Source organism: Saccoglossus kowalevskii, chromosome 16, assembly GCF_978046115.1.
Source record: "Saccoglossus kowalevskii chromosome 16, keSacKowa6.1, whole genome shotgun sequence".
NCBI lineage: Eukaryota > Metazoa > Hemichordata > Enteropneusta > Harrimaniidae > Saccoglossus > Saccoglossus kowalevskii.
The window spans coordinates 22,391,900-22,412,718 of record NC_140656.1 but is presented as its reverse complement, the minus strand read 5'-3'; the positions used below and the strand labels follow the sequence as shown (position 1 = coordinate 22,412,718).

Below are 20,819 nucleotides of genomic sequence, written 5' to 3'. Positions count from 1 at the left end.
TACATAAGGGAATTATTGGCCATGTATAAATCAGGTAATTATTGGCCCTACATACATAAGGTAATTATTGGCCATGTATACATAAGGTAATTATTGGCCCTATATACCTATGGTAATTATTGGCCATGTATAAATCAGGTAATTATTGGCCCTACATACATAAGGTAATTATTGGCCATGTATACATAAGGTAATTATTGGCCCTATATACCTATGGTAATTATTGGCCATGTATAAATCAGGTAATTATTGGCCATGTATACATTAGGTATTTATTGTAATAGAATTATTGGCCCTATATTCATAAGGTTATTAATGGCCATCTCTACATCAGGTAATTATTGGCCATGTAAACATTAGGTAATTATTGACCCTACATAGAGCAGGTAATTATTTGCCACATATACATCAGGTAATTAATGGGCATGTATACATCAGGTAATTACTGACCACAACAATAATTATATATTAAGTTGTTACCATGATGATACAATCTGTTACACTAATCCATAAATTCAATATCATGTGGGTATAATGTTTTCTAATTTTAAAAGTACATGTAAACAGGCTCAACCTGTCTAAGTAACTACAACAAACCTAACATCTAGAAATCACCATACTATACAATGTTGCTATAGTAACTACAACAAATCTAACCACTGACATCAACCGATCACTATCTGATACAATGTCAGCAACAAATACCACTAAGGGTTGCTAGACATGCACTGTGTGTTTATTGTACATAGATAACTGTTGTTAATGGTTAGTAGTAGGTATGGACAACACAATTGTAATTCCTATGAGTTGATGTATACACACGCCTCAAGTTTAACGGCATACTTTCTCTCACAAAAATGCTCAGTGACATTGTGCACATTTTTAGGCATTTTTCTGTAATTTCTTTATTACCCGATAATTTTAAATTAAATATATATAATTTTCCATTGGCTACAGATCTTGACCGAAATGAATGAAATTTATCTTAAAATATTATGAAAGATTTTTTTTGTTTTTTTGTGCAAGGTGAAAAAAATTGACTTGAGCATTCTAGGAGTTAAAAGGATTTAGTAGAAAGTAGAATGAATATTAGCATTTGTTTCTCCCATGATTCAAGAGAAATGATTGGCTGCGTAAACTGATATTTTGTGTGTATACATGAGACAATATCACATACGTGTCATTGTTAAGCTGAATAAAATTAGTAACTATATATCTGTCATGCAACACACATGAGCCGCAGTTTTATTTAATATGCGTTACAGCTACAAATAGTAATGCATTAATTAACACACTGACAGCCTTGTTTAAACGTATGTCAGCAGTTATTTGCATAGCTTCAAACGGCACTCATTTTCTATGTCTAGAAAACCGTTTATCCTATTACAAACGTAAATATTAGAATTCTGCAAACTGTGATCAAACGCACGATTGGATAGCTTCAATATAGATACTGGGATGACTTTCCTAATTTTCCTAATCTCGAAAACTAATGCGATGAAAGTCAAGGGTTGATCTGTGATGGGTGTTCAACTTCTGAACGGATGTGTTAAAACATGTGATCTCAGTAAGATAAGTGTCATAACTACAGAAAATGGTTTTACTGGACAATGATATTTTAAATGATATTCTCATGCCCACATAAATATTTCTAAGCAAGCTACCTATGCGTACTGTACACGCATGCACAATGATTTTCAACAACAGCAACTTCTCAGGAATTCTCAAGATGGCTGCAGCAAAAAGTCCCTCTCCATATGATGTATATAGAGGGCGCTGTTTATTTAAAGACCAAAACGAGATATGTTATCACTTCATGTTATCACTATGAACTTCAGTTCATAGCAAAAATTTTATCAGAATTAGTTGTTAAAATCACAGTATCTTACTTATCACCAATTCTTACTTAGAAACACAAATGCTCTCAGTGTTAGAATAATTTTACATCTTTTCTTAAATAAAATGCGAGTTTGAGCCAAAAAATATTATTTGATTTGGATCGGAAAACATGTCAGTTTAAAAAAAAAGCACTCACAACAACTTTTTGTGAAAGGAACAAAAGGCGACTTTGTCATTGAAATGGTTAATTGAATTTGGTATATAGTCGTCTGAAAAAAAGGTCACATCAGTGTTTAGTGGCAGCCATCTTGGAATTATGCAGAGAAGAGGCTTAACATACTGCAAACAGTTCAATTTCGCCGTCACAAAATTTTGCATTTCAATAATTTTCCTGTACTAGAGTACTGAACTATGTAAAAGACACTATGACTCCCAATCTTAAGAACCCAGATATTCACTGCTACAAAATGCTCGCAGAAATTTGTCTCTGGCGAAATTGAAACGATTTAGAGAGCACACAGTGAGAGAGCAGCTATAGTATTTGATATTGTCTACACAAATCACCTCAAATATTTGTAGCAATTCCTCTGACTGTTTGATCATCTGCAAACAATATAAAAGTTAGCAACCATATCTTAGAATTAAAGCTACATTTTACCACAATATTAGCATAGCTCCATTTTTTCCCTTTTGTTTCAAATAAAAAGAAAAACAGAGAGAGAGATCCATATTTTTGGCCTTACTAGGCTACTATTTCTTTCTGATGACAGTGATGCTTAGATAGTCTGTATCTGTGATCCAATGTGTGCAGATTGATAAATTAATGTACAGTATAACAATTACTGCTACATTAATTTGCAAATCAGATGTTGATGATTCAGGTCACTAACAAATATTAAGTTTTGCCACTATGCATACACATCATAAACAGATGTCAGAGACCAGACTACAGGCATACTGCATGACTACAGTTGTACTGTAGACTGCTACTGCCTCTTTAGATAGATATATTAGGAAAACATGCATTACTGTCATAATTTTTCACGCAAAATTTTGGTACATTTTGTAATATTTTCTGTAATTTTTTTAATAATTTTGAATCAAATTTGATTTCCCATTGCCTGTAGTTCAACTAAAGTGGCGTGTTTCTCATGGCTAAAGTGGGATGTGTCACATGGCTAAGGTGGGATGTGTCGCATGGCTAAGGTGGGATGTGTCGCATGGCTAAGGTGGGATGTGTCACATGGCTAAGGTGGGATGTGTCACACGGCTAAAGTGGGATGTGTCACACGGCTAAAGTGAGATGTGTCACACGGCTAAAGTGGGATGTGTCACACTGCTAAAGTGGGATGTGTCACATGGCTAAAGTGGGATGTGTCACATGGCTAAAGTGGGATGTGTCACATGGCTAAAGTGGGATGTGTCGCATGGCTAAAGTGGGATGTGTCGCATGGCTGAAGTGGGATGTGTCGCATGGCTGAAGTGGGATGTGTCGCATGGCTAAAGTGGGATGTGTCGCATGGCTAAAGTGGGATGTGTCGCATGGCTAAAGTGGGATGTGTCGCATGGCTAAAGTGGGATGTGTCGCATGGCTAAAGTGGGATGTGTCGCATGGCTAAAGTGGGATGTGTCGCATGGCTAAAGTGAGATGTGTCGCATGGCTAAAGTGGGATGTGTCACATGGCTAAAGTGGGATGTGTCACATGGCTAAAGTGGGATGTGTCACATGGCTAAAGTGGGGAGTGTCACATGGCTAAGGTGGGGCGTGTCACATGGCTAAGGTGGGGCGTGTCACATGGCTAAAGTGGGGCATGTCACATGGCTAAAGTGGGATGTGTCACATGGCTATCATAGGGTGTGTCACATGGCTAATAATATCTATTCAATGTTAATTCTAACAAATGACTAAATTAGCAAAATCTTAAACATCACATTTCATGTAAAAAAAACAATGTATTTACACACATTGTATATGTCACATGGGACCCACATTGAACATTGATTTTCAAAGTCAGAACAAATATAAGGCACAATCTTGTAAGTAGCTTTGCTTTGACAAACAAACTGCTCTCTGATTAGTCTGACTGTTAGGTGTTAGGTAGCCAATCAGGCACAATCTTGTAAGCAGCTTTGCTTTGACAAACAAACTGCTCTCTGATTGGTTTGACTGTTAGGTGTTAGGTAGCCAATCAGGCACAATCTTGTAAGTAGCTTTGCTTTGACAAACAAGCTGCTCTCTGATTGGTCTGACTGTTAGGTGTTAGGTAGCCAATCAAGTACAATCTTGTAAGTAGCTTTGCAATGACTTGATTTTAATAGCATTCATGAGAATACCATTGTACAGAAGACACCAGTGCAATTTTCACTGCTAAATAACGGTTCACTGACTTGCAAAATTAAAGCTGTCAACTACATCATGAATCAGCAAAACAAAAAAACATGCCATATAAAAGATGCACTTTCCAGCATTTGAAACACTTGAAACAAGTACTGTTATGTCTTAAATATTGAAAGTTAAATAATATTGACAGCAAAAGTGAATTACCTGTCTCAGAATGAAAGCCACTACATCGGTAGATTCCCAGTAGCTGGCATGAAATAAATGAGGCAAAGCTCCTGTAGGAAATGCCTGGAGGGCTTCAGGACAGTACAATGCATAATCCAATCTTTTACTTCCCCACCATTTATTTACAACTGTGAGAGCAATAAGAAAAGGAGTTCATTATGATTTCAAAACAATATACGACAGTGATAGGGAATTTTGGTTCAGTCAGCTTGCTCAGGGCATAATTGTGATAAGGAAAAATTAACCGCTTCAATCTGTTGAATCTTATTGAGATTAATTTCTGGCATAACCATAGGGAAGACAGTAAACATGGGTGATGGTGGTGGGATGGTTTTGATAATATTTAGCTGAGTTCCCGCTGTTGTCTGTTTATACAAATTTGTTTCTGTTTTTGTTTCCTAACAATTCACACTTTTACTTCAGTGTGCATAGCAGACAAAACATGGAGAAAGTAATTTAAAAATGGTCTTACTGGTGTTATAATGTAAGACTCCCTATTTTGCTGAATTGTTTAACAGCACTGTTCCTTTAATATGGTGAAACAAGCAATCCGTTCTAGTAGATATTTCTTATTAAATTCATTGAAAATGTTAAACACTGAAGTTATGAACAAAAGGTTAAAGGGTGCCCTCCATTGATAACGAATACAAAAAAAATGCTGAGAAAAGGCAAAATAATTCAAAGGAAAAAAAACAAACATGAACATTCCAAAATATAAAAAAATGTAAACAGTTACAACAAATTTAGTTTCTAGCATGGGATTTGATCATTCAATCTTTCACTTGTTAAAAACTACACTTTGAAGTTTCTTAATAGACACTTATATACGTAATATATCTCCAAAAATACAAGTTTTGCTCCAAAGTCTATACAGGCCAATTATACATACACTATATCTATTAACCATAGGTGGATAGTGATCAGCTGCATATTATTAGACTTATGGCACCCACAAAGTTTATTACGACGCCGACAACAGATATTTTGTCACTATGATAACTTTCGCTTCACTTCATTAAGGGCAAACCAAAAAAGCAAAAAATTTGGAAGATACACATTTTATATCATAAACTGGTATTCAAAATCAATATAATTCACAACCAAAGACAACATAAACAATTAATGAGCAAAATAAAAAACTTTTGTTACTGTAAATGTATGAATTTTTGAATACAAAAAAAGTTGCCTCAGGTTTTAGGGAGCCAGTTTGTCATGAACCAGTTGCATCACAGTGTGTCTGTGGTGCATTATACCAATTAGAGGGTGCATCATATCTCTTAGAGGGTAGACTAGCAATTACCCATACATCCTATGTTTTCAGTACAGTAATCTCAGCACCATCTCCTGTGTATGCAGATCAGTGTATCATAATTACTAGGCCTGATTCTCCGACACTTGTGATGAAACACATTTTCCATTCAAAGTCCATCTCGAATAGAAGCACAAATATGCAAGCCAAAAAGGTTAATTTAGCTGCGTACAAACATGCTAATCTGACAAAGTCATCAAATATCATTGAGTATTTGATTATTTAATCAAATGAACAATATTTATTTTGAATGTAAAAAGACCTTCAATAATAAAAAACTCAAGCATGGAACTTTGTGCCCTTGAACTGACAGGGACTCAATTTACTCTTTTTGAGCAAAGGACAATTTTCTCTCCCCAATTGATAGCAATAATCAGCCACTGTATGAAATCCTAAGGTGAACCGCCATCTTTTTTTTAAAGAAATCTGGCTAATCGATGATGTCATATTTGAAAACAGCGCCCTCAGTGTCCATTTCTGATTCAATGTGATTTGATTTTAACGAGACTTTTAAATGTGATTTTTTAAACCAAATAATTACATCAAACAAAGCCTTTCAACCATCTCAAAACTAGTTTTACTAGGTTGTTGTATTGTACAAACGTATGTTATATTTATTTGATTCTAAATTAACACTAAGCAAAAATAACAGATAATCTAACACATACAATTTTGCCAAAACACAAATTTTTGAGTTGAAAGCCAAATTAGCAAGCTTACCACTTGATAGATGGCAGGTGGTGGCTGGTGGATAGTCTGTCTGGCTACTGACACTGCACTGACTTGGATGGCGTTGTAAATTGCTTCCACCACCTTCACCAAATAAAAATGAATTACTGTGAATTATGTCACCTAATAACAAAATAAATAAATAAAAATAATAAATGCAAAAAAAACGGTTTAATTAGGATAATTAAATTAAAACACTTAGTATTTGCAAATAAAGCACTTTAGAGTATTTTAACACAATGAAATCCAACAATGGGCCTGATAACGTTGGTTTAGACAGGTTTAGGTTTACACAGGTTTTTGCTTACGGGTACACAGGATTATGTTTACATAGTTTTGGGTTGACACAGAATTTCAACTTCACATGTTTACACAGATTTGGGTTTACACATCTTTTCTCTTCTACACATTTGGGTTTACAAAGCATTGGGTTGACACAGATTTGGGTTTATATAGATTTGGGTTTATATAGATTTGGGTTGAGACAGATTTTCACCTACACATGTTTGGATTTACACAGGTTTACACAGATTTGGGTTTACACATCTTTTCTCTTCCACACATTTGGGTTTACATAGCTTTGGGTTGACACAGATTTGGGTACACAGATTGGGGTTTGCACAGATTTGGGTACACATGTTGGGGTTTACACACATTTGGGTACACAGGTTTGGGTTTACACAGATTTGTTTACACAGATTTGGGTTTACACAGATTTGGGTTTATATAGATTTGGGTTGAGACAGATTTTCACCTACACATGTTTGGATTTACACAGGTTTACACAGATTTGGGTTTACACATCTTTTCTCTTCCACACATTTGGGTTTACATAGTTTTGGGTTGACACAGATTTGGGTACACAGATTGGGGTTCACACACATTTGGGTACACAGGTTTGGGTTTACACAGATTTGTTTACACAGATTTGGGTTTACACACATTTTCACCAACGTGGTTGGGTTACATACAGCTTTGGGTTGAGATGTGGTATGACACAGATTTGGTTACTCAGGTGTCGGTATAATAAGGTACAAGTTTACACAGCTTTGGGTTGACAGCTGAGGATTTACACAGTTTTGAGTTGATACAGGTTTGGGTTTACACAGTTTGGTTGCATGGCTTGCCTGTACTGAAGTGAAGGAAAAGTCATACTACATATTCTGGCAAAATGTCTCATTTGTCTTCATTGTTGTAAACTTTTCTTGGGAGCATGATAACCCAAATAATATGCAGTGTATCACTATCAAACTTACATATATGGTTAATCTGTAGCTATAGTTGCACTGTATAAATTTTGAAGTTGATCTCCAAATAATTTAATTTTGTTAATTTTGTGTATATATAATGTATATTGGGAAACTTCGTAGTGTAGTGGTTAAGAACCTTACAACAGGAAGATTGAGAGAGATCAAATCTCAGGCTAGAAACTTAATTTTTTTCTACTTCTTTTTTTAATTTTTTTAAAATTATTATTTTTTGCTTTTTTTCACTCTACATTACACCTGATTTTGAATGTCTTTAAATTGTTTCTTTAAAGAGTCATTTTAAGTAACTTCCACATTTTTATTTAATAGGTGATTACTATCAAACCTTCTGACCATATGCTGTGATCTTCCCTACCCTTGGTAGTCCATCTCTCCATCTTATGCTGTGATCTGCCCCACATATGTAATGATTCCCCCACCCAATACTATGATCTGCCCACCCTTACAGATACAGGCAAGCAATGTTTTGCAATGGTTTGGGTTTCTACAGGGGAGGTTAACATAGGTTTGGGTTAACAGGTTTAGGTTAACAGGCTTGGTTTCACCGATTTGGGTTGACACAGGGTAGGTTAACATAGGTTTGGGTTGACACAGGTTTAGGTTTACACACCTTTTCACTTCCAGGTCACTTTTCACTTGGTTTACCTAGCTTTGGGTTGACGCTGATTTGGGTTTACAAACATTTTTGACTAAGTTTACACAAATTTGGGTAACACATGTTTTCACTTCCACAGGTTTGGGTTTACACAGCTTTGGGTTTACACAGCTTTGGGTTGACACATGTTTTCACCTGTACAGCTTTGGGTTGACACATGTTTTCACCTATACAGCTTTGGGTTGACACAGATTTGGGTTGACACATGTTTTCACCTATACAGCTTTGGGTTTACACAGATTTGGGTTGACACATGTTTTCACCTATACAGCTTTGGGTTTACACAGATTTGGGTTGACACATGTTTTCACCTATACAGCTTTGGGTTTACACATGTTTTCACTTATACAGCTTTGGGTTTACGTATGTTTTACTTACACAGGGTTGGGATGAAATAGGTTTGGGTTGACACAGATTTGGGTACACAGGTTTGATTTTATACTGCTTTGAGCAAACACTCACCAATATTTATTGAATGGCCATCTCCAAGAGGAAATTTTTGATAACGTGGAACAGTGGAGGGCGGTAACAAAGAAAACTTGACATCAAGTAGAGGCTCTAGGCGACTAGCAGATGGATCTGTTCTGTGAAATAAATTATAAACTTGTCCACAGCATGGCTGGACAGGATCATCTGAAACCAAAAAAACACAGCATGACATGTCACTATCAAACAATTGTACTTGATTAGGTTGATGCCAAACCCTCAACCTTTTCACCACCAGACTTTCTCGCCCAAATTTTGTTATACTAAATATTTTTGGAAATAAATGAACCCTAATTTTGGAGCTAAGAGACAAATGTGGGTCGATTTTCAGTTTCTCATTTTTAGTTTGTCCCAAACTTCTAAAGAAAAATGCAGACTATAAACAGGACTTTTTTGTGAATTTGTGATGAAGATAGGGAACTGGTGGTGAAGAGATTAATGCCAACATATTAAATATTTGTTTTACATATATTTTTTTGTTATCAAATTGTGATCAACACTCATGAAAAATTGTTGGTTTTGTTCAAAATTACCGGTAACAAAGTAATCGTACACAAAAATGATGCACAAATATTTATTGATTGACAAAATCTTTCAATAATGAGAAAAATGATGAGTCTGCAGAATTAATATTCGAATTAACACACATTTATGGCAAAACAATTGCTTTTTCATGTATTAATTAACATAACTCACCAGCCATACTCCTTCCATCTGTGTGTACCATTTTTCTGTATGCTAAGACCAATGCCAGTGGAGATCCAAACATATAGAAGTTATGGACTTCAAACTCTAGTCGCGGTAAATGATTTTCCGATATGGGTTGTTGAACACTAGTAGTAGCAGTATGTTTGCTAGACTCATGGCTACTCTTATTTGTCAACTTCTGATGAATGTGTCCTTTACTGCCAAAAGTGAAGCTACTCTCACGATGGAACGCAGATCCTGGTGCCGCAAAACGTTTATTGGTATCAATACTTGTCACAACATCTTCTGTATCAATTTGTTGTAGATCACCACTACTGCGACTAAGTGGGCGTGTTTCTTGTAAATGATCGTCCTCGCTCTCAGACATACTTAATTGGCTTCCATGATGATTTAACGATGATAAGTTTGGCCAGCAAAGCATATCGTATCCTAATATTGCACCAACACTGTCTCCAATAAGCGACACCTAAAAGTATTGAAACACTAATTCATTATCATTCTATACAGTCGGAGCACCAATTCGTGTTCAATAATGCTCCAAAAATGCAATGTATATAAGGTGCAGGTAAAATACATTATTTATTTACAAAACTGTAGCGTTTTAAATGACATGTCATTTTGACTTTTCATTAATGTACATGGATCATCAGAAGCAATAAACTTGATACAACATAGAACAGTAAATAATCATACCCAAAATATGATTATAAAAGTAATTATTAAACAAATGTGGGAATTTAGGCGTTTGAAGAATAGCACAAAACATACTGTATACGGCTTAAATCGTTTTTGTCTTCTGCTTTGCGTGACAAATTCGCAAATTTTACCAGTAAGAGACGGTCCCAAAATTCTGTGGCACAAACATTTGAATTTTACTTTTTCACTAAAGGCAGCTAAAGCAAAATGTTACTCTCATAATCGTTTTCAATTAAACATATGAACAGTGTATGTCTCACCTGACCACTGAATCCAAATCCATCGTCTGATTTTAAGAAATCCGCATATACGCTATTAGCCTTATTCACTACGGTCGTAACGATTTCAAGATATTCAGGATTAGATGTCGCTATGACAGGTAGTGCTCCAAGTGGTAAGAAATCACCACATCCCGTAGATGGACTGTTATCGTTAAGTGGAGATTTGGTGTCGTAACTATACGGGCTGATACTGCAATGAACAAACAAAATAAATATACAGATGACATAAAAAGCCATGTAGAGTTCAGTAAAATACTCCCACAACACACCATTACACTAGCCAAACTCTATAAGGTCACTATACTTCATTCCACTAATGCCTAGGTACAATATCACATTACCCATTCAGATTCACAGGCTCTTCCTAAAGTAGACTAGAACATCTATAGCATGCCACTTGCTACATGTATATGCCAATCCACTACAATGCCTACATACAATGCTAGTAATATCACATTACCCATTCAGATTCACAGGCTCTTCCTAAAGTAGTCTAGAACATTATGTAGCATGCCACATGCTACATGTATATGCCAATCCACTACAATGCCTAGGTACAATGCTAGTAATATCACATTACCCATTCAGATTCACAGGCTCTTCCTAAAGTAGTCTAGAACATATGTAGCATGTCACTTGCTACATGTATATGCCAATCCACTACAATGCCTAGGTACAATGCTAGTAATATCACATTACCCATTCAGATTCACAGGCTCTTCCTAAAGTAGTCTAGAACATATGTAGCATGCCACTTGCTACATGTATATGCCAATCCACTACAATGCCTAGGTACAATGCTAGTAATATCACATTACCCATTCAGATTCACAGGCTCTTCCTAAAGTAGTCTAGAACATATGTAGCATGTCACTTGCTACATGTATATGCCACTCCACTATAATGCCTGGGTACAATGCTAGTAATATCACATTACCCATTCAGATTCACAGGCTCTTCCTAAAGTAGCGTAGAACATATGTAGCATGCCACTTGCTACATGTATATGCCAATCCACTATAATGCCTAGGTACAATGCTAGTAATTACCCATTCAGATTCACAGGCTCTTCCTAAAGTAGCCTAGAACATATGTAGCATGTCACTTGCTACATGTATATGCCACTCCACTATAATGCCTAGGTACAATGCTAGTAATTACCCATTCAGATTCACAGGCTCTTCCTAAAGTAGTCTAGAACATATGTAGCATGCCACTTGCTACATGTTTATGCCAATCCACTATAATGCCTAGGTACAATGCTAGTAATATCACATTACCCATTCAGATTCACAGGCTCTTCCTAAAGTAGCCTAGAACATATGTAGCATGCCACTTGCTACATGTATATGCCACTGCACTATAATGCCTAGGTACAATTGCTAGTAATATCACATTACCCATTCAGACTCACAGGCTCTTCCTAAAGTAGCGTAGAACATATGTAGCATTTACTATAATAAAATACACTATAAATCCATTTATTTGACAGTTTGGAAGCTGCATGGAAGAAATTCCACATACTCACAATCTTCAGATGATTAAACAATCATCGTATCTTGGCGTTAAAAGAATAAATTATTATGACCACTGCATAGATTGAAGGCTATAAAGATATTACAAGCATAATATCTAGGCATTAGTGGTATGACCTATCTTGAGTGGAACACTGCATAGCTTCTGGGCAACTACCAATTTAATAGATGCTTAAGGATCAATAGGATCACTTGTGAAGCATTTTAAACATTTCGTATTATGTTTCATATATTGATTATCATCAATGTACAATGTACTACTAATCAACATTCCACAAATCAAGAATTAGTCAAGTATGGATGAGTTTTTTCAACCAATAAGTGGGCTCATTGTTTATATGATTTAATTTGCTAATCCTTTGAAAAAAAAAAAATAACCTTTTACAAAACAAAGCTGCATATTTTTTAAACATTTTTTTTTAAAAATATTTGACCAAAAATTGTAGCAAGTGGAAAACTGTGTCAATTTTGAAAGGGATTAAAAAATATTAAAATGGGCAAAATATTGCACAAAAATTTTAGAGGAAAAATTTATAGCATTCATAAACCTTTCAGCATCATTGTTAACTTTTGGCACCATCTATAAAATGATTGTTTCTCCTCCACGCAATGACAAACCTTTGACAAAACTACAAAAACTACAATGTATAAGCAATATCCAAAACTGTCCGCATGAACCAAAATGATAATATTTAGCAATTTCAAATGTTTACACTGAATTCTGGGTAACGAAACAATCTGGCATTCAAAGGGTTGATACCTATAGACAAACTGAACACTATTGTACAACGAACGATTTCCTTGATTATTTTAGTGTTTTGATTAGGCAGGCATTACAGTATATTCATTCATTGTGACCCAAGAGTGGGAAAAAATGTACATACCTTGTAAGTAGATTGAGTGCTTCAGTGCATGTGGAGGGACACGGAACCAATTTGACAGCGATATGTCCATAAGTAGCTGGGAAATGAGCCCTTGTAACTGCATCCAATGCAGCTCTAAGTGTATTCAAATCAATCTGTTTGGAGTTGATGTCTTGTCCTCCATCTAGTATATTACCACCGTGTAAAACTAAAAAGAGCCAGTGTATACGACAGTGGTGGTCATGTCCGCGTATCGATAGCGTTGGAGATCCGGGTGTTGATTCCATGCTGGTTTGTCGAACTTGACGATTCTTGGTGTAGTCGCCTCCTAAGTGGGAGTGAACACATGCAAGTATACAAATAAGTACAATATTTCTCCACAAGAAGTACATGTACATGCATAACATCACAAGTACTAGTAAGGAAAATCATGAATACTACATGTATATTTAATATGAAAAATTATGCTTTAGAAAAAGTACTGTCAGTAACAATAATTTTATAGCTTGAGCTACAATATTTTGTCATGTCGTCTTGTACATTGTATATGGGCTGCGTTTGTCCTGCATATGTACTGCATTTGACTTGCATATATCTGGCATATGTACTGCATTTGACTTGCATATATCTGGCATATGTACTGCATTTGACTTGCATACACAATGTATGTCTGGCATATGTACTGCATTTTACTTGCACATGTCTGGCATATGTACTGCATTTGACTTGCATATATCTGGCATGTGCACTGCATTTGACTTGCAAGTGTCTGGCATGTGCACTGCATTTGACTTGCATGTGCACTGCATTTAAATTGCATGTGTCTGGCATGTGCACTGCATTAAATTGCATGTGTCTGGCATGTGCACTACATTTGAATTGCATGTGTCTGGCATGTGCACTACATTTGAATTGCACGTTTCTGGCATGTGCACTGCACATGTCTTGCATTTGTCTAACATGAGTCATGCATGTGTCTCACTATCATTAAAACCATACGCCATCGATATATATTTTGATGTTGATAATTTTTGACTATTTACAGAATTTATTGATCTATTTAATTTGTTTCAATTTATATTATGTGTTTATACAAATGTAGATGTTACGCATAATTTATTATGCTCCAGCTTATATGGAAATTAATCAATCCTCTCTATGATTAATTGTAGTATGCAGTCACTGATTGGATGACCTCCTTTTTGGAAGGTGCCATAATATTGCATTCCCTGTTTGAAGTTGAATCGTAGTTTTGCGTTTTTGTAGTCTGCAGCCAACTCCTTGGATCAGTTTCTTCTATTTAAGCAACATTTGTGCTTTTATGAAATTCTACAACTCTGTAACTACCAGAAGTTTACACTTGTAAATACATTTGAAGTGTTTCAGCGATAAATGGAGTTTATATTGGAATATTTAAAGTGATTGATGAGTTACTATTTTAAATTTCAGGTCGTGATGTTGAAGTCCTGTATCATGTTGGAATGTGGCAGACCAAACCCAATGAAACTCACATTCACCTTGCATGTGACTAAACTCAGAAAACATCAACACTAAGTATCTGGAGTTCACAATAACCTGATGTCAGATTCCATCTGATGATGTACATGTGAATACATATATGTTGGTGATTATTTGAGGTTGGCAGAATGATTAGTATGGGTTCATGCCATCAGGATACAGAAAAACAATTATTGAGAAACAAGAGTCCAAAATACCATCTGCATTCTATCTTAGATTTTGCATTGGTTTATATGATGAGAGTACCGGTATTTCTTCTTATTTAGAAATGTTAACTTGTTAATATTGTAATATTTTATTTTTTGACATTTAATTCAATTTATATGTTTAATTATTTTAGATGGCAAGTTATCTCCCATAATGCATTTCACATATGCTCAGTCGTGCAAAACTTGAATTTCTCTCCCATAATGCATTTCACATATGCTCGGTAGTGCAAAACTTGAATTTCTTTCCCATAATGCATTGCAAATATGCTTAGTAACACGCTCAGTAGTGCAAAATTTCACATATGCTCAGTCGTGCAAAACTTGAATTACTCTCCCATAATGCATTTCACATATGCTCGGTAGTGCAAAACTTGAATTTAAATCCCATAATGCATTGCAAATATGCTTAGTAACACGCTCAATAGTGCGAAATTTGGACTTCAACTATCATTCACTGAAAATACAGCTATAACCATATGGTTATTAATTACGGTCCAAAAGATTACACCAATAAAAAGTTCAAAGGTGCAATATTATCAGTAAATTACTGCGCTGTCGAGGGCCATATGGTACATAATCTTTTTTGTTTACAGTAAATGTTTGATCTCTGCTTTTAATAGCATATCATATGGCATGGTATAAATTGTATTTAACGCTAATTTGCATAAAAATAGCTCAGAATTGCAGTTGTATTGAATTCAGGTTACAATTTTCTTGCATATTCTGCGAGAAATAACATTTGGATTAACCATTTGAGATAAAATGTTAATTTTTTTCACGTTTTATAAAAAATAACCTGCATAATATTTCAAATTGTTTTCAAAATTGTGAACATGACCTGCTAGCGAAATAGGAAATTATGTCCATTTGAACCATAATCACCAAAAACATGATAGGAAAGTGCAAAAAGATGTGAAACCAAAAAAATATCAAAGGGTTGTTGAAGGAGCCTCCAAATTTATTGATTTATTTTTCCTGTAAACATTTTGGACTTTTTTTTTATCCATTTTAGAATCAAATGAGCCTAATTTCACATTGGTGAAAGGTGGGTGGAAAGGGTGCGACACCCTTTTGGATGTTTTTTACAAAAATGTTTACTCTTCTCAGATTATGTTTCTTTTTTTAACATGGGGTAGGAATTAATTATATTTTCTGACAGAAAAAAACATTTTTCATTGCTTTAAAATTATGATTCCAGTAATAATTACTATAGTTGTAGACTCCAAAATGGATCCAAATTGGAGGTACATGTACATACATGTATGTATACCACATTCAGATGATAGTTTGAAGTCTATTAGAAGCCGCATTCCTTCTGTTGCATTACAACATTTTAAAAGAAGCCATGACTTCTAATACAAATTTCACAGTAATATTAGCTTCTGTTCCAGCAATACAACTGATCATCATGAGACACCGATAAAGTCACAACACTTCAACTCTTTTTTTTAAAAGGTAATGTATTGAGGCCACTGATATAAAAATTGCAATTTCCAGCTTAAATATTAAATAAATAATAAAAATAATTTGTCTTCCATTACCAAAGAAACGAAAAGTGAAAACACATCACGACATCAATTTGGGAAAAAAAATTAAATACTTCATGACTTTCAATAAATGATAAGATTTTACTCATATTTATATAAAAAAAGAATACCTTCGTCTGCAGATGCATCCCCAATTTCTCTTGTCAAATATTCTTCAGAGCTCCATTTTGACAATCCTGCATTTATCTCTCCGCTCACGTCTTCTGTTTGAAAAGAAATTCATCAAGAGCTAAATTTATTATCACCACACATAGCAACATACAGTACCTACAACCGGTAAGTACGATTGTATTGATTTATATTACAATTTCTTAAAGATCTATCGTAGTTTGTAGAATCTCTCACGTTGACAACATTTTCATGACAGGTCTGTTCTGTCATGCCCTCTATAGTTGTCACTGCATTTTTGAGGTGATAAATATGCTAATGAATACGTGTAGCTTGACTAATTGCTATGGTTGGGCCAGTCTAGGTTCAAGTGTAACCCTTTGAGTGGCAAAGTTTGTGACATGACAATGCGACATTACATCTAGTTTTGGATCACAAAAGTTGAGATTTTCGTCAACATTTGTTTGGAAAAAAGCAGTTTTTGGATGGTGCCTGAAGTTGGCTGTGGTGCTCAGAGAGGTAAAGCTAGTTTACATGTAGCTTGCATTTGAAACTGCCACATATCTAAATTGTGCAATGTAATCTACCCTCGTAGGGTAAATACTCATAAATAAGTTGAAATTATTGATGACAATGATACTCGCTTTTTATGAAAAGACAAAGACCTTTTTTCTGTTCACTGCGCAATCCTGTGCTATGTGTAAACTCAAATTTAAAAATAGGGCAAAGGTCATAGTACCGTAGTAGTGACAAAACATTGTGCGAGTTTCCACGCATAACAATACACTATTCACATTTGATGGTCAACTTTGATGAAGTAAAGAACGTCTCAATGTAATATATCTCTCTGAAAGATTGCCATTTTGATATTGAGCTTTAAAATAATGAAATTCATGTTTAAAAACAATCATTTTTGTGTCTTTTCACGTATTACTACGTGAGATCTCACAGTGAACAGTAAATCACATATTCAGGAAATTTTATCTTTCATAGAATTACTGTCAAATATTTTATTTTAGCTGGAGTTAATTTTTCGCTAAAAATACTATTTGGGTGTTTTATGGGAATTTATTTTCACTGATTTTTGACAAGTTGAATGTAAAATATAGAAAAAAAGGTATATTCGCTGGATTTTAATTTCATTGAATCATTCCTTCAGGGAAAATAGAGAAAATTAATTCCAAGCGAAAATAAAGTATTTTACAGTAACTTTTATACAATATTCTCAATGACACATGTGCCACTATTTTCTTTTCATTTTCAAAATTATTTTTTGAACTAGCTTAGCAGTGCCTAAAGGGATAGATCAATATTAACCCAAAAACGCATCAGATAGAAATATTACCATGGTTACACATATTGCATTACTATATCAATATTGTACGTTCTCGTTGACAGCACCGAGTTATAGAACCTCTTGACTGAATACACCTAGGAAAATTGTCAGCAATTACTATAAAATGAATTCTGAATACGAGTTCACATTAAATGCCATAGTACCCTATTTTATTATATTTTTACTATCTATTTTTACTACTTTATTTTTTCAGAATTAGATGAATTATGGTTTTTATAACTATTTTTAAATACAAATTTTAAAAAAAAATCATAAAAATGTGTGTGTGCGTATTCATTAGACTGTTTTTATGACACTGCATTAGCTGTTCTCACGATTTATCTCATTTTTTGTCATAACATTATTTAGTTGCATTTTGATGTTGTTAGTTTCAGTTGCCATCTTGCTTTAATAGATTCCTTGTCTAATGTTTTCGGCAATTGTTTTATCAGATTATTGTTAAAACACCTCCTTTCCCATTTATACCCCAAGATAACATCTACTTTCAGTGTATTTAGTATAATTCTCAGTAGTATGAAAAAAAAATAATAAAAACAGATACTTAAACAAATTGATGAAATATTTAAAAACTTACAAACAATGCTAAAAAAAACAGAGTCAGAAATAGTAAAGAATAGATAAAAAGTAATTATTTTTTTTCAGAATTGTATCGAGTTATAAGCTTGCTTAATGTACTGGTTTATTTTTTGAAAACAATCATGCCATCTGTGCACTTAATCTAAATTGGATGGAAAACACAAGCAAAGCAAAATGTGATATTTTGAAGCAAGATAGGGGGCCAATAATATGTTGCAACATACCGGTACATGTATACACTACTGTGGAAACTTGTAATGCGTATATATAGAACTGTAAGTGTGTCGTTCACAGGCAGCTAAAGGGTCTAGTGATATACAATAGTCCTGACATCACAAGACAAAAATAAGTACATGTAGCCTTGGTTCAGCTGTTCCTACTAGGGGTAATCTAGTTTGAAACACTGTTAACTAATTTGGATCAAAGTATAGTCAGGTGGTTTTGAACTAACTAATCAGGATTAACTAACACGGTTTATTGTTCTGTCGGAGACTGCAAACTGAATTTGATTCAAATTGAATCCGCTCCATCATTCAGTGATCACTAGCTACATGCTCACAGTTTTGACGGTGTTACAATCTTCTCAATATTGTTCGTCATAAATAAAGTGAAGGTTACATCAGTATTTTGCGTTGGTTACTGGGGCAGCTACAGACGTATTGTGCACACGTACTGTTACGCATATATTAACATTTGGTGTTCAAATACATTAAGCTGAATACTGTAGACAACATTTTTTTTTTCACAATGCTAACTGTGAATCCGATATCAGTTTTACCGTGACAGACGAGTTCACTTGGTCTTAAGGGAAAATGAAACATTCAAGTTAAATGATTCAATCAAAACATCAAGACTGAATTAGGATCTATGAAGTTAAACGACTGAATTTATCGGAGTTGACCAATAAAAAACTGGTGATGGTGGCTTTGAGCCAAAAATTAATCTGCACAGAGATAGACTTGGAAATATGGGAGGAAAATGAGAAAAAAGCAATATTTATAAAAAAATCCACACACATAATAGATATTGGAAATAAAAACAAATTTATAGCAATGTCATCGTGAAATCCCAATAATCTAGCTCAAAACCTCTGAATTGGCAAACGACTAGTATTAAGAACACTTTGACTACTAGGTTCAAACGTAGCATTATTTAATCTTTCTGAATTTAACTAACACACTGCATTTGTGGGGACAGCAAGCGTATTCAAATCCAAATCAATACATGTATAACTTTTGGAGATTATAGTGGGAGAAAAAGTGGTAAACCAAAGTGAATTAAGACAGAAGACGACTAGAGAACACACTAATATACCTATGTTGTAATAAGGAAGCTATTTAAAAGGAAATTAGTCGGCTAATTATTACAACATTACAGATTGAGTGAATAAAACATGTTTTGCTATTCAGACAGCTAGGGAGCCCAGTAATATACTATCTTGCGATATGGATGATATGGAAGGCAGTTAGGGGGGCTTGTATGATACAACATTATACACATGATATTCCATTTAAGGCAGCTAGGAAGGTCAGTAATTACTATATTGTAATATGGATACAACAGAAGGTAGCAATTCTGAAGGAAGTTAGGGGGGCAGTTTGCATTACCTTGGGCATCATAGAATTCATCTTCTCCAGAACTATCTGATTCCCGAACTATGGAGTTCATACGCCACTGCGATATATCAGTGAGTGGGGATCCTGTAAAGAAAACAATAGGCATTGTAGTCAGTCAAGTAGAAGCATATCTCAGTACATGGAAGCAACGAATTGAACAAGTTTAAAGGGACACATTACCTATCAGCAAGAAAAACAACAACAGGCAATTGACAATATAAACAATTACAGTGAAAATTGACAGGATCTGCAAACTAAACCGCTTCACATTTTTTCTGATCTTCTTGCTTTTAAGTTACATTGTACCTAGCACATTATTATATCTCTGGAAGCATAGAAAATAGGGTACATGTATGTAGAAGCAATTTTTTATTTTATGCTTATGGTGCTATGAATGTTAGCCAACACTGCCATATAGAAGTATTTTTCAAAAAGAATCATTTTGATTTGAAGAACTGAATAAGCAGCTTTCACCAGGGTCCTATGGAATCACAGTAACTTTTTAGAGTCCTAGAGAGTAACAGTCACTTTCAGCAGGGTCTTAGGAGGTCACAGTGACTTTCACTGAAGTGCTAGGGATTCACAGTGACTTTCCCTGCGATCTTAGGGAGTCAAAAAATGTTTTTTATTTCAAATTATCAAATCAAGGAAATTGATGGCACTGTACATATTTCTAACCAATAGCATCACTGAATACAGTCGACTATGACAAGTCAAGTTTATTTACTTCTTTATGAATGTTACATAACAAAATCCGATAACAAGTAGTCAATTGACAAGTTTTGATTGATATCCACCATTTTTTAAGAAACCTGTATGCTCCAGCGTAAAAAAATTCCTATTTTGTCTGTATAATCATTCAGTAGCTCATTAGAACACCCAGAATCAAGAAAACCAGCAAACAAATAGACCATTTTCTGTTGACTGTAAGGTCCTGCGTTATGCGTGAAATA

The 20,819-nt window shown here is 34.7% G+C and overlaps 1 protein-coding gene across 1 annotated transcript in view; it reads right to left on the bottom strand.

Moving 5' to 3' along the window:
* Nucleotides 1-20,819, bottom strand: part of LOC100373574 (membrane-associated phosphatidylinositol transfer protein 2-like) — a 72,369-nt gene that overhangs the window by 13,180 nt on the left and 38,370 nt on the right. The window contains exons 7-15 of the mRNA XM_085491221.1: nucleotides 19,858-19,950; nucleotides 16,320-16,412; nucleotides 12,957-13,263; nucleotides 10,517-10,727; nucleotides 9,549-10,026; nucleotides 8,829-8,999; nucleotides 6,435-6,566; nucleotides 4,385-4,533; nucleotides 2,404-2,442 (exon numbers count right to left, since the gene is read on the bottom strand). Of these exons, the coding sequence (XP_085347347.1) occupies nucleotides 2,404-2,442; nucleotides 4,385-4,533; nucleotides 6,435-6,566; nucleotides 8,829-8,999; nucleotides 9,549-10,026; nucleotides 10,517-10,727; nucleotides 12,957-13,263; nucleotides 16,320-16,412; nucleotides 19,858-19,950 (1,673 nt within the window). The remainder of the gene's footprint in view (nucleotides 1-2,403; nucleotides 2,443-4,384; nucleotides 4,534-6,434; nucleotides 6,567-8,828; nucleotides 9,000-9,548; nucleotides 10,027-10,516; nucleotides 10,728-12,956; nucleotides 13,264-16,319; nucleotides 16,413-19,857; nucleotides 19,951-20,819) is intronic.